This window comes from Cebus imitator, unplaced genomic scaffold, assembly GCF_001604975.1.
Source record: "Cebus imitator isolate Cc_AM_T3 unplaced genomic scaffold, Cebus_imitator-1.0 Scaffold264, whole genome shotgun sequence".
NCBI lineage: Eukaryota > Metazoa > Chordata > Mammalia > Primates > Cebidae > Cebus > Cebus imitator.
In genome coordinates, this window is record NW_016107579.1 from 856,818 (window position 1) to 884,469 (window position 27,652).

The 27,652-nt window shown below is 41.7% G+C and overlaps 1 protein-coding gene across 5 annotated transcripts in view; it reads right to left on the minus strand.

The window, feature by feature from the left end:
- The window catches only part of CCDC93 (coiled-coil domain containing 93), an 89,345-nt gene extending 69,762 nt beyond the window's left edge, over window positions 1–19,583 (minus strand). For 4 of the 5 annotated variants that reach the window (XM_037728398.1, XM_037728397.1, XM_037728396.1 and 1 more), the window contains exons 1-6: window positions 19,381–19,583; window positions 14,307–14,420; window positions 12,799–12,893; window positions 8,226–8,337; window positions 3,711–3,809; window positions 2,875–2,931 (exon numbers count right to left, since the gene is read on the minus strand). In XM_037728398.1, the coding sequence (XP_037584326.1) occupies window positions 2,875–2,931; window positions 3,711–3,809; window positions 8,226–8,337; window positions 12,799–12,893; window positions 14,307–14,420; window positions 19,381–19,581 (678 nt within the window). In that variant the 5' untranslated portion in view covers window positions 19,582–19,583. The remainder of the gene's footprint in view (window positions 1–2,874; window positions 2,932–3,710; window positions 3,810–8,225; window positions 8,338–12,798; window positions 12,894–14,306; window positions 14,421–19,380) is intronic. The other variant, XM_017500227.2, reaches the window with a different exon arrangement.
- Between the last annotated feature and the right edge of the window lie 8,069 nt (window positions 19,584–27,652).

A 27,652-nucleotide genomic window follows, 5' to 3' on the forward strand; every position in this document is an offset into this window, starting at 1 on the left:
ACCAGGGACTCACAATTTTTTTTCCATTTCCTTTTTTTTTTTTTTTGAGACAGGGTCTCACTTTGCCACCCAAGCTAGCGTACAGTGAAACAATCACAGCTCACTGCAGCCTCAACCTCCCCAGGCTCAGGTGATCCTCCCACCTCAGCCTCCTGAGGAGCTGGAACTACAAGTGCATGCCACCGTGCCTCGCTAATTTTAGTATTTTTTATAGAGATGAGGTTTCACCATATTGGCCAGGCTGGTCTCAAACTCCTGGGCTCAAGTGATCTGCCCATCTCTGCCTCCCAAAGTGCTAGGATTATGGGCATGAGCCACCAAGTCTGGCACATTTTCCTTCATTCTGATACTATTTTCTCATCAGCTGGCAAACAGCATTTTATCTAGAAGCTCACAGCAGTACAGTTACAAGACTGGGTTTGAGTCCTGCCTCCACCATCACCACTGTGACATTGAGCATCTTATCTATAACCTGTGTTTCAATTTCCTCATTTGTTTAAAACAACAACAACAACAAATTGCTACTTCATAGGATTCTTGTGAGGACTGGATAAGTTAGAGATGAACACTCAGAACAATGTTTGGACACTATGTAAGTATTTGTCATTATCACTTATTTCTTAATTCTCAGCAATCACATTACAAGCAGATGTGGATTTAAAAAAAAAAAAAAAAAAACCTCCACTAAAAATGAAAAGAAAAATTAATGTGACTCTAGGGGCCTTAACTATTCCATGGGCATAGAGATGCCAGGCCCACTTTCAGTACTAGGATGACTGACAGCTAATACTGGCCTTTTTTTCTGAGCTACAGGGCCGAAAACTATACCATTTTCTCATTCTCTACCCAGGGATCAGAGTGGGATTTACAAATGAAGATATTCGATTAAGCACTAAAAATTTTTAATGTTTGAATGTGGCTTTTGTTACAAAAAAGAAAAAAAAAAAACACCTTAATGTCTACTATTTTGAATAAACAGATTTAGAATAAAATTCAAACAGTACACAGTTCAAAAGAAAATTTCCCCTCCAGTCCTGCTGCTGGCCTAGCAATTTCCTGCCTCAGAAATAATGTGATTATCACCTGGTTTTCATATTGTTCCAGAAATGAAGTAACATTTAAAACAGGGTAAAGCAATATCTTATCCAACCAATTGGTTACTATTTGCCATGAGAAATGTAGTTATAGCTTTTTTTTTTTTTTTTGGAGATGCAATCTTGCTCTGTTGCCCAGGCTGGAGTGCAGTGGCACGTTCTTGGCTCACCACGACCTCCACCTTCCAGGTTCAAGTGATTCTCCTGCCTCAGCCTCCCAAGTAGCTGGGATTAAAGGTGTGCACCATTACACCCGGCTGATTTTTCTATTTTTAATAGAGACGGGGTTTCACCATGTTGGCCAGACTGGTCTTGAACTCCTAACCTACCCGCCTCACCCTTCCAAAGTGGTAGGATTGCAGGTGTGAGCCACCATGCCCGGCCAGCAGGAATCCTTAATAGCATACAAAAGACTCTATATTGGTAAGTGAAAAAAACCACAAAATTATCTTTAAAGTATGATTCCAATTCAGTTTAAAAACGCACAATCAAAACATGGAAGAAATATGTCCAAAATTAAAAGTGGTTGCTTCTGTGTTGTAAAATTAAGGTGAAAATCAACCTTGATTTAATTCCCCTACATCCATCAACCTTTTCAAAAACTTTTGAGGATGCTCTAAACTGAATACCTATTTCACAACCAGGAAAGAAAATTACTCTGAGGTCATATCATTCTTTCTTATTATTGTTGTTTAATACTGCCACCAAATCTGAAAACAATATCTGGCTTTGGAGTGTCACTTTCTTAAAGTTTTTCCACCCCTTCCATTTCTAAAATGGAATTGAGAAAAAAAGAAATTACAATCATAAAGTGATCAAGACCTTTTGTTCCATAAGAGATTTTCATTTCTTTCATTACCAAGATTGTTCTTTTCAGAGTAATCAACTTGGTAGACCACACATTTATTTATAAGATAAGCCAGTTTGGAATTCTGTTTCTGGAAAGACTCTGCAGGCAGTTCACAAAGCCACAAACACCAGACAATATCAATCTTCACAGTGACACAAGGTATGTAACCCATGCCATCTGTATAAGAAGTACATCTGATATTTCATTTGGGTGGCATATTAATACAAGAAACTATGCAACTATTAAAAACCAACTATATTAGTATAATATAATTTAGATGAAGTAAAAAGCATGCAAAACAACACAATAAATTATTTTCAGAAGAGAGAGAATGTGTACACAGGAACCTAGGCTTTGTTCCCCTCAGCTCAGGTAGGAAGGCTGGGGGTAGAGTGTGCAGCTGACAAGGTTCCAGAGCTCTGGCTCAGTGTTTTGTAAATGGTCAAAGGCTCCACTAACCTACGTGCTGGGAAAGTGGGCACACATGTGCAGACTCCCCGTGATTAAGACACCCTGTGAATGGGTACAAAGGCCCTCCCAGAGCTTCCCACACAAAGCTCAGAGGCTATTCTGTTTATGCAAAGCCATCATGGGGGTGGGGATAGTAACCTCAAGTTATCATCTCTATTCATCATCTACTCTTCAGAGCTATTCAAAGTTTACATCTGCCACTGGGATAAACTAAAAAGGGCTCTATGTTTGGCTATTTCTCCATTAAAACCGGAAGTCAGAAGACAGAGCAGTAGTGTCAGGTTCTACCCGTGCATGCCGGTGTCCTGGCCCTGAGCAGGGAAGCACAGCCATCTGAGTCTAACTCCTAAGCAATCCCTGCAGACAAAAGCCTCAGGAGCAGCACTTTTGTGATTTAAATCTAAGGGCTGAGAATAAACAGGGCTCTGACAGAAGAATACAGCCAGGGAACTAACTTACTGAGAGGTCCACAACTGTCTTGACGGCCTTTTCTTTTCTCTTTATGAAGTCATCATCCTACAAGACAAAACAGAGAAATTAAAGAAATCCCATGGGAAAATTAAAACTCCAGTGAACCACTCAGAATCTGCCTTATAAATTGACTTCTCATCATTACTTTGCCTGAAGAAGTCTCAATTTTCTAACAAATTGGAATATATTATCCATAAGAAAACTAGGAACCCTGAAGATGGCTCCAACATAGATCCCTACACAGCCAGTAAGAAAAAGGGAGTCATAAGGAGTAGTGCTTAAAACAAGAGTTCTCATTTCAAATCCTCTTAAGCACTGAAACCTCAGGTAAGTTACTTAACCTCTAAGCCTCAGTTTCTCTGTCTGTAAAACAGAGATAAAAACACCTATCTCAGGAGGCAGTAAGGATTAAAGAATAAAAGCCACAAGATGCGTTGAGACTGGCATGTAGTAAATACATGATGGCTATTAGCTATTACTGTGGTAATTATTATTATTATTAAATTGTTACTATAGAGATATTCTGGGCAAGTGGCCTCTCAAAAAAACTTTATACAAAAATCAACCATTGTTCTTAAGTTAATAAAACAAAGTTTTAGATCAAATACTAAGTTAATAAAACAGTTTTAGATCAAACACTAAAACTCAGAGAAAATGATAAAATTATAGAGCTTTGCACTCAGTGGCTGTGAAAAGAGGCACTAATGATGCCAAGTAGGAGGTGGGAAAATAGGGGAGCCTGCTTACTCGGCTCCTTGCAGGGGAGTCTCTAAGTGTGCACTCTGGTTCTCAGTGGGACAAGAAGAGAAAATCACAATACTGACCTCAGGGAGACTATAAGTCTTCTGGAACTGGGATACAGAGTAGGAGCGGATATAGTCACCCATCTCTTCTTTTGTTTCTATAGCTCGCTTCACCAGCCACTGGGGAAGAAAGTGAAAAGACCTGAGTTGCTAAGGACAACATTCCACTGCAGTGAAGGCCAATTCAGACATGTCACAACTCATGAACTCAAATCAGCATAGCTGAACTGAACAGGTGATAAGAAACTATCACCACATTCTGTCCTATAGGAAAAGCAACCAGCTGGACATCCCAGATGTTAAGATCCAGTGGGACCTAGTGCTGAGTACTCATGCAGGAGCTTTAAAGCCTTACGTAATATCGCTGAGCCTCAGTTTTCCTTTCTGTAAAAGTGTATCAGTTTCTTTCACCTCACAGAGCTACCATGGGAGCAAATGAAATCACAAGTAGAAGAGTGATTTGTAAATACCTGAAGCACAAAACAGAGTTATCTCCCAACTTCCTGGTCCTACTGGCAGATCTTCATATAAATCTTTTTCCTGTGCTCCTTACACCACAGACCAGGCAAAGGGGAGAGAACCACAGCAAATGCTAGTGTAACTTTCCATTTGACAGATGAAAACATGTCTAAAATACTCAGATTCAACAATGGTGCATACTGAGTACACAGCTAAAGGCACTGATTTATCCTGACATTCAAAACATTCTCTCTTAATCTTCACAACTTTGGATAGTACTGGCTGAGTTTTACAGAAGCTGAAATGCCAGGAGACTACATAACTTACTCATGGATCCATAGCTAGCAAGCTGCAAAGCTGGGAGTCACAACTCAGAGACTATTCTACAAGGAAGATTGGACAAATGATTTTATGAAATGTTTCCCAGCTTTGTTAGGCTGATACACAGAAACAGCTGCTCTTCACTTCTCGCAATTTAAAACTCCAGTTATTATCATTAAAACACTACCCCACTAAAACCTGCAGAAGATCCAACTAGTCTGAGGGTAAGGTTGTAAAGTATAAAAAGAACCTTTGCTTTTCCTCCCCAGCTCTTCATTCATTCTCTTTATTACTGAAGAACATCACAGAGGGGTTCCACTCCCTCCTCAAAGAGAGCTACTACATCTCAAAAGCAGCTTTTGGATAGTAGTTGTGTTTCACCAAGCATAGCACACATCGTGAGGGTTAGCCACCTAGGAAAGCAGGCACATGGCACATAACACAGTGCTGCATGGTGCTCCTGCAGGGATGGGAAGAGATGCTTGTTCATAAATCACAGCCAGCTCAAGTAAAGCACATGTTTAGGAAATAGCTGCTCCGAACAGAGGTGACTACAAATAACTCTATGAGGAATACTCCTTGCTGTTAGTATCTTCCATATTTCTACCACTTCACACCCAAACAGTGACCTCTGGCACTAACTAAAATCCAGAACCAGATACAGACGATCAGAGAGCATTCAGAACAATTGTAGCCCCTCACCTGTACTCCATCCCAGTACGATGGCCCAAGACAACTAAGGGCCAACTAAGGCCTTTAGGTCATTGCTTAACTCAACTTAGCTCTGCTTTCTTTTGAACTGGGAGACCCAGTTTCTGGCTTTTCACATCTGCTTCCCTTTCAGAGCTGCTTCCACTAATCCCAGATCTACCCTAAGTTACTGCTTGGCTGGATCCTGGAGATCATGATCCCACTAGGAAGGGAAAGCTTGTTGAGTTGTAACAGCTGCTTTGGAGTTTCCAGCATGAAAGTCTATACAGGGAAATTCTTGGACAGCCTAGCTCTGCCACAGGTTCCCTAGTACTCAAGAAAAATATCGACATTCACAGGACTCACGTGTCCAACACAGGAGAAAAAAATATGACCTAGAACCACCAGGAACTAGAAGTTAGAGCTGTTTTCTGGCATTCAGAGAACGTTACTACAGCTTTGCTAAAATGGCGTGAACACGATCACACAAGAGAAGTAGGTCAATGGCTTCAACTGCTGGCCCATGATTATTCTTTTACTGGTGGTGGGGGCAGGGCGGGGGTGGGGGTGGAGGTGGAGGAGGATCAACAGGGAAAAACTACAAGCACATGGTGACTTTCATCATGTTAAACTTATTTAATTTGAGGAACTGCTTTTTTCTGAGCTTGAGAATTAAATGGCCATTCTTTTAGGAAATGATAAAAGAACATAGTAGTTATTTTTTTAAAAGTGTCCTTGCCTGGCAAACTACAGGTGGCAACCCAAGGCCAATTCATTCTTGCTTTAAAATTTTACAAGTCCATGAAATTAAGAAATTGTAACCACTAGCCTGGGGCCTCCCATCCAGACAAACCTTCTAGCTTTCCACTCACAATGGAGAACATTCAGACCCTCAAAACACCTAAACTGACCGCAGAAGATCACTTCCCATTCTTCTTCTTACAACCTGACTAGATTTTTTTGCCCCCCAAGTCCTAGTGTAGGATTAAAAAAAGGTCTAATCTCTAAAGATCCACATTTTGGGGGAAAGGTAACAATGTCACAGTTTGATCATGTCTGTAGGTTTCAATAATAATCAACACAGGGCCCCAACTTTCCACTTTCACAGAAGCAATCAGGTAGTGTCCCCTTGTATCAGGAAAGACAAAAAGGCAAACATACAAATCAATTTTAAGGTAAAGTCTTGGCCTCAAATTTACAAATTTCACAGCATTCGATTTGAAGTCTAGTGAAGGGGAAGATTCAACACGTAAAAGTAGTAACAGAAACAAGTATATAGCACTTAGCACTTACTAAAACGGTCTTTCATCTACGTGCTTTAGACATACAATCAACTTAATTCTCATCCTATCATGTAGGTGCTATTATTTATTTCTATTTAACAGAGAGAAAGTTATTTACCCAAGGTCACATAGAGCTAGAAAGTGACAAATCTGAACCCAGGAAGTCTCCAGGGTCCATACTCTTGACCCCTACATTTCATAATCTTAACACAGAACTAGAAAACTTTTCTAACTTCTAGGGCTGTGTACCTTCCTTCTCAGTGGCTGCATGAATGGAGGAGTGGAAAAAGCACAGGCTTGGAGACACAGTTTAAACTGAAACCTTTGCTTGTCCACTCAATAGCTCTCTGCCCTTAAGCAAATCAATTACCTTCTCTCAGTCTCATTTTTCCCAAATGTAAGGAAATTACATTTCTCACTTTCCTCAAATGTAAGGGATTATAATAAATGCTTCAAAGAACTCTATTAGGATCAGACAGGAAGTAGTGTTCACACAGCTACCAAAACATCTGAGTCCCTTTGCGCCTCCTCTTTCTGAGATGCCTAGAGAGGAAGCCCATATAGAATGGCACAGAATGCAGTTGTCCCAAGGAATCTGTGGGGTATTGGTTCCAAAACTCTAGATATTGATCCACAGATGCTCAAGTCCCTGATATAAAATGGCACAGTATTTGCATACAACCTAAACACATCCTCCCCTACATTTTAAATCATCTCTAGGTTATAATACCTAATACAACGTAAACAGTTGTTATACTGTATTTTTACATGTGTACTATTTTTTTTCCAGCTTGTTAAATTTGTATTACTTTTTATTATTGTATTGTTATTTTTATTGTGTTTCTCCCCATCCCCAAACATTTTTGACGCATGGTTCACTGAATTTATGGATGTGGAACCATGAATATGAAGGGTCAACTGTTTGAGAGCTGTACAACATAAGCTACTTAATCATAGGGGTTTGGGAAACAGCTGGAAGCAAAGAGAAGTCTCCCCTTTAGGCATTTAGCCATACCGACTGAATATCTACACATTGTAAGACATTCTGGTAGGTACTGGAAACAAAACAAGCAAGACACCCATGCAGCCTTACTCTCATGCAGCTTTCAGTCTAATGAGAGAAGCAGATAAACAATCACACACATGGATATACATGATTACAAACTGCAGTAAGGCAGATTCTGGTGAAGGAAGGGAATGTGGCCATAGGAATGCATACCATAAAGGAACATGCTGTGGATTAGGGGATGAGGGAAAGCTTTCTTGAAGAGGTTTGGTAGAACTGAGATCTGAAGGGTTGAATTAAGCCATATGAATTAAACAGGTAAGGAGAGAATGGAACAGCATTCCAGCCCAAGGAACCAGCAAGGCAAAAACACTGTGACAGGTGGAAGCATAATAAACCTGGGGAAATCTGAATGAACATCAGAGGGGGCTAGAACCAAAAGAACAAAGAAAAGCAAGGAATGAAATCAAGCTGGATAGGTCAAAAGGGAACAGGGCATACCAGGCTGCAGAGTTGTCTTTACCAAAAGGGCAATGAATAGCCAGAGGAGAACATTCAAAGATCTTATCAGGTGACAGCAGGAAACTAGGGTATATGCAAAACCAGCAATCTTCTGAAGATGACGACAAGGGACACTGCTATGTTCCACCATACCAAATCTATAACACAACTGTTAAATTCAGAATCCAGGACAGATGGGCCAATTACAGCACAAGCCAGGCCCATTATAGGAATTCTGATGTTTCAGAGGACAAGAAACCATACAGAAGCTCTCACCTGAACAACAGGAAATATGTGAATAAAATCCATCCCTTGAATCTGGTGGGGCTCCAGCTGGTGTGGGCATTTCATCCTTGGCAGGACCGAGACAATTTTTTCTGATAGAGCTCTGTTCAGAAAAAGCAACAAGCAAAGAGTGAGACACACAAAGTAGCCATTATGGCATCTCTAAAGTCTGGGCAGCATTACAGAAGGATCTGGGACTTCTCCATGCCAGGTTAATCCAGACCATGACAAGTTTCTCCTAGATGACAGCAAAATGAGAAAAATAAGCACAATTTGGGTGTATTTGGGTGTGTGTGTGTGTGTGTGTGTGTGTGTGTCCATAAAACTGCTTTCATCCTTTATTCTATGATGTTTTTCTTCCTTTTTAGATATAAAATATTTTTTCTTTATGAAATGGTGATGTTAGAAGTAGTAACTATTTTTTTTAACATCCTTACGTAGTAAGGTAAAAAGTTATTAGTGCCCCGTATTCTTTTTACATTTCATTTTACTGAGCTACTCTTTCTAAAAGTTTGAAAAAAATATTCTAAATATCATTTAGGCAACAAATTACCAGACCTTACACCAGGTACCCAGAATACTAAGACGAAACATGGAGCCCCATTTCCAAAAGATATTTGGAGTTCTCTACTCTGGTACAAAAATATTTTTAAAATAAATAGAAATCTTTAATTTTTGATACTCTAAAATAAATCCTAGAGTTGAAGAAATTGTGTAACCTCACCCTTATTTCCAAACAGAAGAGATATTTTCTGCTTCTCATGAGGGATACTGACCTTTCTCTAACACCTTGCCTCAGTCTTCTTCCTATGGAAGACCACAAGGCAGGACTGGAAAGGGAGGAACCAGGCTCCCTGAGGTCCCAGAGTGTTCTTCTCTGTAAGGCAGGTGGTAAGCATTCTCTCCTGCTAGGGAGGTTTCTCAGCTCAGCCTGAGCTGGGGCAGGACAGTTTATGGCAGCAGTGGCGGAGAGATTTGTATGCAAGTCTGTTTTATTGCAGCTTGAAGCCTCCTTCCTGAATCAGTTAGCATTTGATCTCTAGCTATGTGATTCCTGTTTCTTATACTATCTTAACTGGATCAGACCCAAGGGGAGAAAAATATATTATTCAGTAGTATGCCTAACCCCAAAGCCACGGTATACAGCCTGGGAATGTTGAGAAGCAGTGACCAGGCATGGCCTTGTGGATATGTGGAGAAATAGGAGCTTCTGGCTCAGCTTACATGATAGGTTATATTGCCACACAAGAGCCTTTAAAAAAATCTTAGCCAGTCACAGGAGCTACTGTGGTCTTATAACCAAGTATAGTACTATGTTCTAATAGACAAAGGTCCAGGTTAAACAAGGGTCACTTAGAACTTACTAGGTGCTTCAAATCCAACAAGTTTTGGGTCTATCAAAGCGTTTCTTGTTCAAAGAAGTCTTGTCCACCTTTATCTTTCTGCATTTCAATAATCCTTCCCAGGAGGCAGATACCCCCAAGACCAACATCTATCAGGCATGGGTGAGAGTTATTATCTTACCTTTGTTTCCCTTAGTAGGTTTCACCCCTCAGTCTTAGTATTAATAGTAACTAGGTGACCTAGGAGCTAAAGTTAAGCAGCCCCACCAGGAAATGGTCATTAGAGAACACATTAAGAAACAGTGTCTGGTATCTGGAAAATAGCTTCACAAGTTGGGACCAAGGTTAAAACTGCTGAGAACAACAGTAACACCCCACTGATCATAAGACCAAATGTCAGGTCCAATGTGTTAATAGAAAAAAAAATATGGAAGGGGGAAGATTAATACCTCACTGCACACATTCATAAACGAGAGGGAATATCTACCTCCCAGGAGGGAAGCATATCAAAGAATTATTTGCTGCCTGTTCCCCGTCACCCTTCCTCCCCAACAGAAGCAGGCGTGAGGAGTGATTTATCCAAAAGTCCTAAGAGGGGCCAGGCCAGGTAGCTCATGTATGTAATCCCAGTGCTTTGGAAGGCCAAGGTGGGAGGTCACTTGAGGCCAGGTGTTTGAGACCAGCCTGGGCAACACACTGAGACCCTGTCTGTATAAAAAAATTTAAAAATTAGCCAGGCATGGTGGTGCATTCCTACAGTCAAAGCTACTCTAAAGTAGGAGGTGGGAAGATCACTTGAGCCTGAGTTTGAGGCTGCAGAGAGCTAAGATCATGCCACTGCACTCTAGGCTCTGCAACAAAGTAAAACTGCTCTTAAAATAAAACAAAACCAAAAGTCCTGAGAAGAAGAAGAAAACTGTCATGCAGCTCCCAGCCATTCCTGGTGCCCGTCCTTTCTGGGCAGCCTGTCTTTGGGATACACATATCTTTTCTGCCATAAGATGTGTTGCCTGCCCTACAGGAGAAGCCTGTGGTTGCAGATCTGCTTGGGACTCACATGGGATAGGTTGGTAGTGAAGTACCAACAAACCCATTTGGCAACATATCTAAGGCACTCTCTTGATAAGCTTTATTTTTTTGAATTTTGATCTCCATCAGACTCTCAGGCTTATTTCTTAATTTCCTTGAAACTTGTAAAATGAAGAAATGAGTGTTCAACTGGAACTGCTGCTTAAACTCCAAGCTTAGCAACTAAAAAAAGAGTATCAGTCCTGGTTTTGCTCAGTGCTGGTCTTAACTATCTATACATGGGCACATGATCAATACAGCCTTTGCATAGTTACATTTTGGTTCAGCAGGATGAGCGCTCCCTCTTGTGGTTACAGATATTTTGGTTTGTGTAGAGCTATCAATTGCCTAGAACCGTAGTAGCTTAAAAACAAGAGGGTGGGATCCACAACACCATCCAGCCTAACCCCCTGCCTTCAGACATAGCTGTCCCTGGCCACTCTACGGAGCCAGCCTACTCACCCAGTTCATAAAGGCCCAGAGAGTAGGCTATCACAGGTCATCCTAGGATTTACAACCCTCTTAAACCCACCTCCCAGAAATTACTGCCAAGTCTGGATAGTCCTGGCAGTCAAGATAAGGACATAGAGGAAAATGCAGGCAAGCTGGGGGGCAAGGAAAGAAAGTGAGAAATACTTCCAGAAATCTAATAACCCCCATTCAGCTTCTCCCTGTAGCTCAAGGTGGATTCTTCAGATTTCCTAAAAAATCACAGAAAGTGACAATTGCAGAGGCAGGTTTCCTAGACTAAGATTTTAATACGCCCAGCTGTGATTAGTTTGATTCCTTTCATTTTTAAGAGTGTTCGGTACACTGTTTTCTTCTCCACTGCAAACAGTTTGAAAGACAGTGAATTAAACCTGGGTCTAAATTCAAGCTCCGCCACCAGTTCTGAAACTTTTGGCAAGTAACTCGGTCCAGATCCAATACTCCGATCATAAAACTAGGTTTAATCCTGCTGTAGTGAAGGTAAAATAATAAAATACACATGCAAGTGCTTGTAACACAGGTGCCCAATAAATATTTGTTGTTGAAATAAACTCAGTTATAAATGTAAGATCTCATTACGGGCCTCCAGCCATAGGACCCTCTGTTAATGGGGCTTCAGAAGAGGATAGAGATGGAGGATAGGAGCTTATGGAACTCTCAGCAAAGAAGGATGACAGGGAACAAGGCCTCAATTGGGCACATAAAGAAGACAGCTTGAGAGACAACCATGCCCTCAATAGGTAAGTGCACTCCTTGGATGTATGTCCAGCCCGCCCATCAAATTGACTAGATATACTGAGAAATTGCAAACATAGGGCTGTTTTAGTCTAAACTGCACCTAACCAGAAACTCTATGGGGGTGGGAAACTCCAAAAAAAAAACACATTCCAAAACCAAACGGAAGAGGCTTTTAGGTGACTCAGTACCCTGCAGCCATAACATGTCTTCTGCAGATAATAAAGAATGAGCTCTGTGATGCACCGCTGAGTCTGGTGGGTCCTTAGCCACGTGAATCCATCTCCAGCTTTGTGCACAGCTACGGTTCATGGGTCTGCACTTAAGAGACACATATCAAGCACTTACCAGAGAAGGTAACACAACCTCAATCCTTTATCCAAACTCTTTGGGTTAGATGTGTTTCAGAATTCTGAATTTTTTACATTTAGTTCCTTAGAATACCTAAAGGATACATACTATATATTATGTAAGAACCCAGAAAAATCTAGAGCCACACTCTATAATAAAAAAAATATTTATTCAGCAAAACTTACGAATATTCACATAAGTGAGATCAATAAAGCTATAAATTCATTCAATTCTGGTCATATTTTGCTTCCAAATAAACTTTATATCTAAACTTTAAAAGAAGAAAAAGCAATTTTCAGCATCTTTTAAATTTCAGAAATATAGATGAAGAATGGAGAATACATATAAAAAATACTGTGTTCCATATCTATTAGAAATATAATGGAATGTTGCCACTGATGGGAGTCTACCATATCCCATAAGGATATCAAAATGAAAATAGGGCCTAACAACCACTGTAAAACTCAAGGGGGAATTTACAAAGAAAGCACATGTGGAATCCAAGAAATAGTAAAACCAGCATGGGAAAAAGTTAGTTCCCTTCTCCCTACCTTTAGGTTTTCCATAGAAAAACTTACATTTTTTGACCTATTGTAGAGTTTTCTTGAAAGAGCAAATCAACATCTACATCAAAGTTGCAAGTGGTGATACACCAAGTCATTCCTCCAACTACCTGCAAGACACAAAGAAAATATTTGTATTCTCTTCTTAGTTTGGGGAGAATGGAAGAAGTAGAAGGCAGGCAAATTATAAGTAGCTCGAATAGACTCAGTACACACACAAAATTATATATCTTGAGAGACAGAGAATGTGTCCTCCTTACCCCATCAACTATAATTAATCTAAAATGACACCTCTGCAGAAAACTTTCTGCAGTGACAGAAATATTCTGTTATCTGCATGGACCAGTAGAGTAGCTACTAGCCACATGTGGCTGCTGAGCAGCTGAAATGTGGCTGGCATGACTGAGGAGCTGACATTGATTACTAAATGAACATAATGTACATAGATCCTCTTTACAGTCAAAAGGACAGACATTTATTCTGTGTTTTATAGACCAGAAACACGGGTAGCAAGGCTGACATTTTGTTTCCATACATCTTATTTTTCTTATCTACCTGAGATGAAAACCCCTGGCTCTACTTTTCCCTCAGGAATTCTCTGAGATGCAAATGACAGTAAGACTAAAAATCCATTTTAAAACAAAATTCTTTTCAGACACAGCTTGATATTAGAAAAAAACAACTATGAATCTTACCCCTGGCTGTTTTAGACTCTTATGAGTTGCCGGATAAAAATGTAGATTCCAGGGCCTGAACTCAGACCTACCTAATGAGAATTTCAATGAATGAGTCCTGGGTTCTGTATTATAAAATAACCCAGAGTGATTCTGTTATGCACAGCTGGGACTGTGATGCCCCTGGAGCACTCAGCACTGTCTTCCACATCCTGCCCTGTCTGATTTGGATGTGTCCTTTCTGTGCACAGTCTGCTGTGGAACTTTCTACAACATGCTATTTATTCTGTGGATGTTGATCTACTTGCCTCTCATCCCTATTCTACAGAAATTGGGCTCTTTGAGAACTGTGCCTTTGTTTTTTCTCTGTGTCCTATTACTATGATTTATGCATCATCATTCAAGGTTCTGCTGAATTAGAAGATTTCATTGCACAGCGATCTTTCTCACGTCCTAAATCAGAGCATTTACCATCTGCAGAATATCTGGCAACTGTCTGTGAGCATGCTGATTTGGGATAGCTCATTACTAACTCTGATTATTTTATTTTCTATAAGTTTTATAATCCCCACCCAAAACTGTAAATTCCTTGATAGAAGGAACTATTTATTTTGCTTCTTTGCATTTCCTAAAACTTTGTGCACATAAAAGGAACTGATGACATATTCACGATATATCATTTGTCTTTGAAAAGAAATTTGAACACTTCCATAATGAATGTGAATTAGGAAGAAATGGCAACACAGGCATGGAGGAAGTTAAAACATCATCTTTTCCTCCTTTCTTTGCCATGATTAACCACGTCATTCTGACAAAAACAGTCTAATGGTTAGAAAGATTTCCCCTTACCTTGTCAAAGGGTGACAAGCCTTTAATTCTTGCCCTGAAATACCCAGCTGCAACCAAGAGCTCCAGAATTTCAGTCAACTTGACATTTTGTTCTTCATCTTCTCTTGTTTCCACCTAAAACAAAAGGTAAAAGTTTGACTGGTAAAATCTATCTGAATAAAGGAACACCAGGTATATCCCCTGATGCCACAATCTCTTTGCCAAGGAGCAGATAACATGGGCTACATCACTGCAATAGATTCTCTGATAATTCAGCAAGCTTCACACAGAAGCATGAGTACAGTGTTGCCAGAGTCACAAACAGGTCCCCAACCCTCAATGGGCTATTAGTCTTCATAGCTGAGGGAGACACATGCCCAGGTAGCATACACTACTCATCACATGCTGAAGGAATCCAGAAGAAGAAAGATTAGAGTAAAATACTTCCTTTTTCTCTAACCCATGGTTTACTTTGACAGTCTTCTCAAATAAATTATAACTCCTTAACAGACAGGAACAAAGTTTCATGATGTTTTCTAAAAAAAAACTACACTTAAGGCCAGCGTGGTGGCTCATACCTGTAATCCCAGCATTTTGGGAGGCTGAGGTGGGTGGATCATTTGAGGTCAGGAATTTGAGACCAGCCTGGTCAACATAGTGAAGCCCTATCTCTACTAAAAATAAAAAACTTAGCCAGGTGTGGTAGCAAATGCCTGCAGTCCCAGCTACTTAGGAGGCTGAGGCATAAGAATTGCTTGAACCCAGGAGGCAGAGATTGCAATGAGCTAAGACTGGGCCACTGCACTCCAGCCCGGGTGACACAGCAAGACCCTTTATCAAAAAACTATACTTCGCTGGGTGCAGTGGCTCAGGCCTGTAATCCCACCACTTTAGGAGGCCAAGGCGGGGCCGATCAGTTGAAGTCAGGAGTTTGAGACCAGCCTGGCCAACATGGCAAAACCCCATCTCTACTAAAAATAAAAAAATTAGCTGAGTGTGGTGGTGCATACCTGTAATCCCAGCTACTCAGGAGGCTTAAGCACAAGAATCACTTGAGCTCAGGAGGCAGAGGCTGCAGTGAGGCAAAACTGTGCCCTCGCACTCCAGCCTGGGGAACAGGGCAAGATTCTGTCTCCAAAAAACAAACAAACAAAACATTTTATGCTCGTCCAGGTCCCAGAAGTTACTGACAAGAGGCATAGAAATGAAGAAGGGAATTCAAATATGTATCCCTCTCTGCACTTTCTTTTTTGATCTCGAAAAATATATGAAAGGCTGCCAACCCAGATATACTAAACGGTGATTATTGCTACTTAATGGAATTGCCTTAAAAATAATAAATTCATCTAATATATTTAAATCAGTGTTTTGATTTAAAATTTTTAATTTATATCCTCCTTTTACCCCCACAACTTTATCTAATACTTAAATCCATCTAAATAATCTAATACTCCTTCATGTATTTACTATCATGATGAACTACCTTGCCTCTCTTTCGTTGCTGCAAAAAATAAAAAACCATCTCTATATAAAGCACCAACAAGATACCCCGGTTCACATTCTCATACTCCTGACTACTCCCTTACCCAACAATGCCTGTTAAGTCTTCCTTTACTATGCATCTCACATTTGTCCTCTCTTCCCTTGTACTCATACTTCATTCCAGGGCTCTTGCAAATGCTTTATCTTTCTTCCCTGTTAATTTGTTTTGCTTACCCCTTCCTAAATCACAGCTTTCATGTTAACCCTCTTTAGCTCACCCTCTCAGCCCTTATCAACAATGGGTCACACACACTGTCTCTTAGATAAACTCCAGAAGTCTTAGTTTCACATTCAGATCTTTGGCCACCAAACTATCTTTTCAGCTTCATCCTTTAACTCCCCGCAAAACAACCAAGACATGTTCATGGCTATGACATTCTCTAACTATTGAGAAATCACTTTCATATTCCAGCTCCCATTCAAAGCCATCTCTCACAAATCTATCCTGAAATGGTCACTCCTCTGCATTTCTATTTTATTTGTAGTCTATGCTGTATATATAATTAAATATCAACCTCTTCTAAGTGAGATATCTAGTGTTATGTACACGCTTCTCTTTCTAACTGGACTATTGGTTGGTTAAGGAGAGGACTGTATTATTATCAACTTGGGTTTACTCCTCTGTATCAAAATAGCATTAACTTCAAAGGACACACTTATTAATGATCTATTAATGCTTACATAAAGTAAATGAACCTAAACCAGTCATGTATTAAAATGTTTTGGTAGTCACATCCTTGACAACAGAAAGTTTATTTTGATGTATAAACTGCCAGGAAAAGGAGTATACATATTAAAATACAGTTAATACAGAATTATTAAAGTGACTGATAATCCCCTGCAATAGAGTAGGAGTGGTGTGGGGGAGGTGACAGCACTGAGCTACATCCTTCTCTGAAATGAACCTGGTCCAGTCCTTTAAGGATCTTGAAGATTAGCATTCACTAGTTCCTAGTGGACATAAACATTTTCTTAAGTAATATAAATTATTCACACCTTCTCTCCCTTCTGCAAAAAATCTGGGATGGTTGAGAAACATCTGCAAGTGAAGACTCTAAGGAAAGAGAAGCTAAAGCGCAGCTGTAGTTCAAAATGTTAGAGCAGAAAAAGAAAATGACGTAAGTACTTTCCTAAAACTTCTGGGATGTGAAACAGGAACTCTTCATTTGTTCAGTCATTTACCATGAAAACATCACTTATCGTGAAAACACTTCCAAGAAGAGGACATAAAACAAACAAAAATAGGAGGATCATCACTGCCTCAACACCTATCTAACAGGCACTCACTGGCCACCCCACTACAGATGCATGGACCGTGCTTCCATCCATTCACCCCTGGAATGGAGAAGTATACTTCTACAATATAATTTGTGAAGTAACTTTTTGGCACAAGACACCAAATGGGTATGTTTAACTCCAAATTCACTTACTAGTTCAACACAGAAACAAAATGGAAAAGGGCCACTGCCTGGCATGCATGGAATGAAAGAAGACCCTCTCTTGAAGACATAAAAAGCCACCAGCCTGGTTAATTACATCCAGATGTTAAAACTAAATTTCTGACAAAGATGAACAACAATGAGCTCTTAAACCAAGTCCAATAAATTTTCAATTTCCGTGCACTATAGTTCTTGTAAGCTGGAAGGCAGGGCCAAGTCTAGTTATCTTTGTAAAGGGTTAAAAAGAATGAATTTGGGCCAGGCAGTGGTTCATGTCTGTAATCCCAGCTACTAGGAAGGCTGAGGCACGAGAATTGCTTGAACCTGGGAGGCAAAGGTTGCAGTGAACTGAGATCACACCACTGCACTCGAGCCTGGGTGACAGAATGAGACTGTCTCAAAAAAGGAAAAGAATGAATTTAATGAATTAACTAGTCTAGTGACAGCCTGATAACACAGACTATCCATATTTATATTTACAAGCTTCTGAACTAAAGGATAACAATTTGAATATATTCACCCTGACCTCATAATTGCCAGGAACTGTCTCAGGTTCTTCTAAAACAATTACCAATTAGACCTGGCCTCTTAGCAGTCAGTCAAAGTTTAAACAAATGACACACAGCAGCAGTTTGCCTTTTTTTTCTTCTTCAGAAGGACCTCCACTGATAGTACTGTAGGATACTGGGTTGGAGGGATTTAAAGTAGAACCCGTGAGCCCAGAAAGGGGTCTACAGCAAAAAGCCAGGCAAAAACTTAATGAGAGCCTAGAATAAAGAAGCGGCAAAAAAGAAAACTTCAAATGTCACAGTGCAGATACTATTGTTCACTATCCTGAGTCACATCAAAGCAACATGCATGTAAGGTTTTAACTAATACAGAGGTTCTGACAACATTACGCTTGTTAGGCTTTCTTAAGACAACAAAATGGACTTGCATTCTGGGAGAACACACTGATAGACAAATCTGTCCTTTCACCACTATATTCCCAGCTTCTGGACACAGAACACAGTGATCTCTCAACTAGTGGATACTTGTGATATGAAAGAACTGAGGATTTGGGAGGAGTGCAGAGGAGCAAGATTGGTCACAGGCGGTTAAGTGTGAAGGGACCACTCACTACGTCAAGCAAGCAATCACTCTGCCCAATGCTTGCTCCAGAACCTTAGAAGAGGGGCACAGGTGCAGGGTGGATTCCATTTCTCTCCAGAATCCAGTAAACTAGACTAGGCTTTGAGTAAAATCAACTGAAAGGAACGACAGATGCAAACTACGTATGAAATGTTAAGTGACATCTGCAGCCAAAAGAAAACGAATGCACGTTCCTTGTATTCCCGGCAGACATGGGAATCCGGAAACCACTCATAACCCTCTCCCTAGTACTGAGTACTTAATAACAAACACCTCTGGAAAGGAACCCGGCCCTCTTCTGGAGAAGCTGCAACGTTTCCGCCCAGAGCTCCCCCGGCCACACAGCACCCCTGGAGTGCGTCCCACCCTGAACGCCGCGGCTCGCTGACCCTACGGGACACTACCCTAGTGCGCGCAAGTCTCCCAAACTTCCTCCCGCCGCCCGGGCCCGGATCAACTCAAGGAGGGTGGCATTCCCTCCCGACAGCAAGGGAGGTGGCGCTGGCCGCCAGGACCCCGCAGGGTGGCGGTAGGCGTTCCAAGGTCACCGCCCTTCACACCACCGGAGGCCGGACCGCCTCGGAGCGCGGTCTCGTGACTCCTGCGTGCAGCAGCCTCAGCTCTCGGGGCCAGCCCTGCAGTGCTGGGTTGGGGAGCCTGTCCCGGACGAGGGGAGAGGTGGGAGCTCAGGGCCCCGCGGGGCGTGGGGCTGCGACAGGGCAGGTGTCGGGCTGGGAAGGCCACCTCCGCCCCCAGGAGACCCCGGAGCGGCTTGTTTGTCCCCTCCCGTCCGCTGCCCCCTGCCCACGCAGGGTCACCTACTCCCCGACTGCGAGAAGAGGGTCGGCGCTTTCCCGAGGTGGATACACCTGAGGAAGGGGGCGGGGCGCCCCTAACGCACCCGGGGCCCGCTCTCCTCGCCGCCCCGCGGCTCGGCCCTCTCTTCAGCAACCCCGACCTGCCAGGGAAGGAGGCGTTCTTACCTCCGGGAAACCCTGGCCCTCCGGCCCCTTGGGTAACCCCATGATCCGACCCGGCTGCCGTACGGCGACAGCGAACCCCGCCAAGCGTCCGGAGGAAGCTGTCCCTGCCGCGGAGCTGCTACCGGGGTGGAGTGCAAAGCGGAAACTTCCTCCGGCGCTGCTGCTGCAGCCGGCCTGGAGCGCAGCAGCCGGGCGGAGCATGCGCGTTGGGGCTGCAGCGCGGCGCCACTGCGCCTGCGCCTCAGCAGCCCTGGGAGACGTGGGCTGGGCTGTGGGTCCTAGCGTCGTTCTGGACCTTTGGCCGGGTGCTCTGAAGTTTCGTCCGAGGCGCCACAGGAGAGGGGTTCCTCCTGCATCTGGAAAACATTTTGCATTTCGGCGCCCTTCCCTTCTCGCTGGCGTCGGATGCCCCAGGTGGGTCCCGTTTCTCCGTGAACCAGACTTGGAACACCCCCTCGCACAGAGTCCGAGTCCAAGCACAGATGAGCTTGAGAATTCCGAATTCACGCCCGGCTCTAGCCCTTATAAGCATGCGCTTGGACAACCTTCTCCCTATACGGACCAGGAACGGACCCCCTGAGAAGGGGTTCTTCACGCTCGCAGCCCTCCCCAGCGTCCTGGCCAGTGCATCGCGTTCCCAGGAAACTTGGCTTAGGATTTTGCCCAGCACCCCGCCCCATTCACGGTTTCTGGGTCCTCCTGGAGGAATGACATCTCAGAGAATGCGGACTCCTGTGTTCACGTCACTTTAGCGGCCGCGTCCCCTATTTGGTATACCCCTTGTCGGTCCCTGAGGGTGGCAGCTAGACAAAAGGTCACAGGCCCCCACGCCCACTCCATAACGGCTTCCCGGCTTTTTGTGTTTTTTAAGCGGTGAGGAAACAGGTGACTTCCATGAAAACTTTTGCTGTAGAAGAGATCCTTCCCTCTGTGTATGTGTGTGGGATGGAGAGTGTCAGACACTAAGCTCCTTGAGATCAAAAAGGTTTTGTTTGCTTTCCTCTCTTCTTTGCATCCCTAGCATCTTTAAAAGAGTAGGCAGGCACGGTGGCACATGCCTGTAATCCCAGCATTTTGGGGGCCGAGGTGAGAGGCTCACTTGAATCCAGGAGTTGGAGACCAACTTGGGCAACATAATGAGACCTCTATCTCTATAAAGTATAAGAAAAGTAACCCAGTGTCAGTGGTCCCAGCTAGCCGGTACCGGCTGGGGTGGGAGCATCGCTTGAGCCAGGAAGGTTGCGGTTGCAGCGAGCTATGATGACACCACTGCACTCCAGCCTGGGTGACAGAGCAAGACTGTTTCAAAAAAAAAAAAAGTATGCAGTGATGTTTTTTTTTTTACTTTTTTTTTTTTTTTTTTTTTGGCACCTTTTGTACTTCTGGAGTTTATCCTGACAGACAGAGGTTTGTCTGGAGCCAAAGCTCACAAGTAGTTGGAAGTGCCCTAAGAACATTTCATTCTTAAATATAACTAGCAGATATTACTCAAAGCTGTGCACGATCCCCGACCCCTGGTCGCCAATAATTTGAATAATTTAAATATGCAAGTTAAGGTATTGAGATGGGAACCCTTCTGTGTGGTACATCTAGCTCTTACCCCTTGTGAAGCTAATAAAACTCAATTTCTATTCTCATAACTTCCCAAATGTGTTGTTTTTGTAGCTTTAAAACTGTCCTCTGCTGAAATGGTATAGGTTGAGGGGGAATGGAGGGTAATAATCATTTGTGGCCACTATTGAGTAACCAGATAGATACTGATGCCTAGGAATGGGTAGCAAGATCTCACATAGCAGGCAAACCTAAACAGCTGTATGTAATAGCAGCCCGGAGTCTAGGGCTTGGAGAATAACAGGACTCGGACAGCCCACACCCCAAGTCCCCTGTTATAATGCTTTTGCAATGTTTTAAATAAGCATGTGTAGCTAACTTCCTCAGTAAGAGACTGTCCTATGTTACTATAGGTGTAGGGTGACAGTAACAGAGTTGAGGGACATGGGGCATGCTTAGAAAAAAAAGAAAAAAACAGCTTAGTGAAACAGGCATGATAGCAGTCAAGAAAGTTTGAGCAGGGCTAGGCAGTACCTGCTTGTAGTCCCAGCAACTCGGGAGGCTGAGGTAGGAAACTTGCTTGAGGCCAGGAGTTCTGGGCTTTAATAAGCTATGCCAATCAGGTACCTGCACTAAGTTTGACATCAATAAAGTGACTTCCGGGGAGGAAGTTTGCCTAAGGAGCAGTGAACTGGCCCAGGTCAGAAACAGCAGGTCAAAATTCCTGTGCTGGTCATTAGTAGGATCACGATCGTGATCCCACTGCACTTCAGCCTGGGCAATATAGCAAGACACTGTCTCTTAAAAAAAAAAAAAAAAAAAAAAAAAAAAAAAAAAAAAAAAAAAAAAAAAAAAAAAAAGTAAAAGAAAGTTTGAGCAGCCCATATTTGAGAGTGGAAACCCTTCACAGTCTTGAAGAAGACCTTGAACAGACAATACAGAGGAGACTTGTGAGGAACCTCTCAGATAAATCCATCTCTCTCCCTTTCCCTTCACTCCAGGTACCCTCATACATTGCATCTCCCTAGTGTGATATCTGAGGACTAGAAATCAGTCATTCTGTCTTTCTTCTGTACACTGAGTACAGAGTTGTGTGATGTTCTTCTAATTGCAAGATTTTTGGAGCTTCACAAATACTTTCCAGTTCCTAGATAAAGGAGTACCATAGTGATACAGTTTGGATATTTGTTTGCCCCACCCAGATTAATCCCCAGTGTTGGAGGTGGGGCCTGATGGGAGGTGACTGGATCCCTCGGGTGGATTTCTCATGAATGGTTTGGCACCATCCCCTGGTGCTATCTTCGTGATACGTAGTAAGTCACTCATCACGAGATCTGGCTGTTTAAAAGTATAGCACCTTACCCTCTCTCTCTTGCTCTTGCTTTCGCCATGTGACGAGTCTGCTCCCCTTTCACCTTCTACCATGATTGTAAGCTTCCAGAAGCCTCCCCAGAAGCCAAGGAAATGCTGGCACCATGCTTTCTGAAAAGCCTGTAGAACTGTAAGTCAATTAAACCTCTTCTTTAAAAATTACCCAGTCTCAGGTATTTCTTTGTAGCAATGTGAGAATGGCCTAATTCACTTAGTAAAGAGCTTCCTGTTAGGCTTAGCTTTGTTCTGGAGGAAGTTTTCTATAAAGCCTCAATTATTCTGTCTCCAGGCTTCTCTCATTCCTTCTACTCTGGGCTCTTGCTATGACCAAAAAGGGGAATGATGAAATCGTAAAGCAAGAAGGGAAGTTAAAAAGACATGTAGTGCAACAGTGGGTGTTCAGTAAAGCTGAGTGACACAGCTTAGGTCACACAGCACATTTGAGGTAGTGCTGGAACTAGAGCCCCACGTTTCTCATTCCCCATGTTTTTTAACTCACCCATCCATCCATCCATCCATCCAACCTCCCATCTATCCATCCATCCATCCAACAAATTGCAGAGTTACTTCTACATTAGTAGCTCTCAAATTTGGCTGTACATTGGAATCACCTGGAGTCTACCCTCAGCAATTCTAATTTAACTGGGCTGGGAGATGCATGAATATTGAATTTTTTACCTTGGAACATATTGTTTTATATACAGCACAGTAGTGAATAATGACTTCATTATGGGTTGGTTTATTTATAGATCACAGCGGCATACAAAATTCAAAATCCATAGACAAACTAAGAGCTCATAGGTTAAATGAGTTCTCCCTAAAAATTCTTAATGGCATGCTGGTCTATTCTTAAGCAGTACAATTTTATAATGCACCATCCTATACTTAGCATGTCACATTTCTACAGTAAAATAATGGAGGCACAAGCAGTGCAAACAGACTTAAACCCCTTCTACGTCCGAAGGTTTAAAAAAACACAGGGTGTATACACACAGACTTGGATGAGCTCTTTCAATACATTTTTCAAAAAAAATGATAGTTTTATCAAAAAATTTTAATGACTTCCATAGTTTATACAATCATGCTCTATTAGCTACATTTAGAATAATTTGACAAGGACTAAACTACACAGTAGTGAATAAACAAGCTCGAGAATATCTGCTATATTCTCTGTCTCCAGGAGAAAATGATATTTACATTTTTGGGTAAAGTGATTTAATAATTAAACAATTCTGTTTTTTTGGTGGTGGGGTGGGGAATAGGATTTTCAAACCTTCACAGGCTCCCAATGAACAGTCAATTTGAGAAGAGTTGCTCTGTGCCAGAAACTGTTCCTGGTGCTGGAGATATCACGATCAACACACCAAATGGGATAATTACTCATAGAAATTAAACATTTAATTAATAAGATAATATCAGGGAGAAACAGGTGCTACTGAGGGGAGGGAAACAGTGTAGTTTGGGTGTGAAAGCTCACACCTGTAATCCCAGAGCTTTGGGAGGCCAATGCCAGCAGATTGCTTGAGCCCAGGAGTTGCAGACCAGCCTAGCAAACATGGCAAATATCTGTCTCTACAATTAAAACACACACACACACTCACACACACACACAGTGTAATACAATAAAGAATAGCTAGAGTCAGAGTCACTTTTAGATGAAGGGGCCAGGATTAGGCTTTCACTGTCATTTGAGAGGAGACTTAAATTCCAAAAAGGATGCCGTAGAAGAACCTCAGGGGAAAGCATTGCTGGCCAAACGAGCATCTGAGGTGTTCTGCACACTTTCCAGTCCTGCTCCTAGTCCTCTTCTTGTTTGTTTCAGCATGAGGCTGACCAGTAAGGGCTTCAGCAGCAGGGCCTGGCGTATGAGGATCTGGGATGTGGATCTTGGGATGAAGGGATATCTGGGATGTGAGTCCTGGGGTTTGGGGAAACTGAGTTAAAAGGTCTAGGGAGTAAGATTTCAATAGTAATTTGGCAAAATATATTAAGAACTTAAAAAATATCCTTTGATACGATGCTTCCACTTTTAGGGCTAATATAAGATCTTCATCACAATGTTACTGATAAGAAAAAAAACCTATAAACTGTATAAATAGCCCATAATAAGGGACTGGTTAAGTACATTACAGTCTGTCCATTTGATGCACCATCATATTGCCAGTGAAAATGTGTGCTTCAGCAGGCCATGAAAAAAACAGTGAGAGATGAGGCTATATAAATATTAACAATGTCTGCCTGCCAAAAAACCATAAAAATATTTAAAAGGCAAACTGGAAAAATATTTGTTACCTGTGACAAGAATTCTTCCAAATGAGGAAGAAAAATTTAGTAGAAAAAATGAGCATAAGACTTGAATAGATAATTTCTAAAAGAATTGTCACTGAATGTCTAGAAAAAAAAAACTTATTCTGAAAAGTTAAAGTCTGGTATCTTTTTGTATGGAAAAAATAATGAATGTTTAAAGGACATTAAATTTTTAAAGGACAAATGCCAATAGCATTCCCTATTCAGTAAGTTTTTACAACAGTTATTGGAGGGCAATTTGGCAAAGTTAATTTTTCACCAAATATTCATTCTGTGCCTCCTATGTGCCAGGCAAAGAAAAAGGTTCTCAATGGGGGTGACGGTAGAGATTCAGCACCAAGGAGCAGTTTAGAGTTTTCACAGAGCATGAGATATTGTCTTAGTGTCTTCAGGTTGCTATAACAAAATACTATGGAGTGGCTTGTAAACTATAAAAGTTTATTTTCCTTACTTCTGGAGGCTGGAAAGGCCAAGGTTGAGGCACTTCCAAATATAATGTCTGGTGACGTTCCATTCTCATGGATGTATAGTTCCTCATTGTAATCTTACATGGTAGAAGGGTGAGAAGCCTCTCTCAGGCCTCTTTTATAAGGGCACTAATCCCATTTGTTATGGTAGAGTCTTAATCACCTCCCATCTTCTAATACTGTTACCTTGTGGGGGGTCAGGATTTCAACATATAAATTTTGGGGTTACCCAAACATTCAGACCACAGCAGACATATTACCAACATTTAGCACCCAATTTTTATGACCTAAAGTCATAAAATTGACTTTAGGTCATAAAAACTTCTTTGACCAGAGGAATGTGAGCAGATAGGAGATTGTGCCAATCCCGGGTGAGGTGTTAAGAATCATTCTGTGTTCCCTCACTCTCCTCTGCTCATGCCATTCACCGGGAGAATGCATACTCAGGCAAACAGACTTCCCTGCACCTGGGCCCTCAAACCAGAAACACCAGTGAGAGAGCAGAGCAGACCGGAGCCCCGAGCCCAGCTGAGCACCAGGCCCATGAGGGAGATATCAATGTTTGTTGTGACCACTGAGGTTTGGAGACTGTTAAGCATCATTATCAGGCATAACCTAATAAACTGCACAAAGAACTGTTCCTCCAGACTCCATAAGTGCACCCAACCCTCTGCCTGAAAAACACTGGATACAGAAAAGAAAACGGAGCTCTGGGATGAACATGCACAGTCAACAAATCATCACAGCACAAATGACACAATGCATGTTGAAATAAGTACGTTTAATAATGAGTTGAAAAGTATGATGAAAAAGAGGTACAGGAGGAACGGTTTTGAGTGGGAAGTCAATGAAAGTTTCTCCAGGGACACAGCATTTAAAACCTGAGATGAAAGAGGGTTAGATGAAAGAGTGAGATAAGGGCTTCCAACTGAGAGGGGGCCATGAACAGGGAGGAGCTTGCACCTGAGGAGCTGAAGCAGGAACACTAGATGCCAGCTGGATGGCCTAGTCCAAGCAGGACCTTGGGAGTCACCAGGAGGGGATTAGATTTTACCTAAGTACAATGAGAGCCATCAAATGGAATTTTGTTGGTTTGTTTAAATCAAAATTTGTTTTGTAAACATATTAGTTTTACCACTAGTGTGATTTATCCTTGATCTATAGAAATGGAATTTGTGTTTCAAATGTCTCCAGTGACAGGACTACCCACATAGAATTCCTATGTGGGCATTCCCCATTCATGTTTTGGAGAAATGGTTAACACCACCAACTCAAGTACTATCTAGAAATAGTACTCAAGTACTGTCTAGAAATGAAAGGAAACAATTGACTTGGGAATTTCACTTCTAAATAGACTACATTTACATAAAATTATCCTTGGAATTATAGCTCCATTACGCTATCATGTGAAAACTAAATGAGAGAAAATGAAAATTACTTTAGAAGAGAGAATGATAAACACTGTTTTCTGGATTAATATGAGATACTTCCTATTAATAAGTAGCAATAAGAACACAACTTTCATTATCTTGAAATCAAATGAGATGAAAAGAATTTACTAAGATTAGCATACGTATTTGTGTGGATATATATATATGGGAAAAACCTAAGTATGTTTCCCTACTCTCTACTCACAATCACACAGTACTTCTGACACCAGTTGAGTGGGGGCTTTTCTCCACATGCCAATCAAGCAACTATGCAGCAAACACCAGCTAGGTATCCTACTATTAGATTCAATTCTGATCCTGTTTACCTGGAGACAGCCAGGTAAAGTTGGGCTGAGGGCTCAGGATAGGTTGAAGGCTCAGTCCTAGGAGCCTGACCCCATTTCACATGCCAATTACTAACTCAGATTTTGACCCGAGCTTCTGGCCCACTGACTGTAAACCAGGGTTCCCATGATTCCCTTCTTGGGTTGTGGCACTGGGTATTCTGGTGAGCTCTCCATGTGATCCACACATCAGGCATGAGACTTGATCCCTGAAACTTATGTCAGGTTGTCCAGCTCAGCAGTTTTTATTTTTGGTTGGAGAGTTGTAGCCAGATAATGAAGTAAATGATAGAAATTTAAGATCTTAAATTCCTATATAAATAATAAAATCCTAAATAAATAATAAAAACTTGACAACAATGAACAGGGATATGATCTAACAACATGTATACTATGGTTTTCTTCTGAAACATAATTTTTCTCTGTATTGTCACCTCCGCTTTACTAAAAATAATCACAGTAACACCAATTTGTTTGTAAAATAAGCTTTCTCAAACTTGGTCTAATTATTTGTATAAGTACAGCAAGAATAACCATATAGGCTCCTTTTAAATTTGCTTTGCCAATAATTTTTACAAGAAATCTCAGACTGGACTTTTAAAAACCTCTTGATGCCAGGAAGTCAAGCCGAGGCAGACATCAGACTTTGCCCTTAAAGCCAGACATTCTCTGCATGTTTTCAAATGACATTCCAGTCAAGCCTTGGTAATATAGTCAGTGTTTTCAACTGTATCATGTTAAAGAGAACAGATTCTTGTTGAATTTATGCAAATAACCATATTGTCATAAATAAAAATAAGAA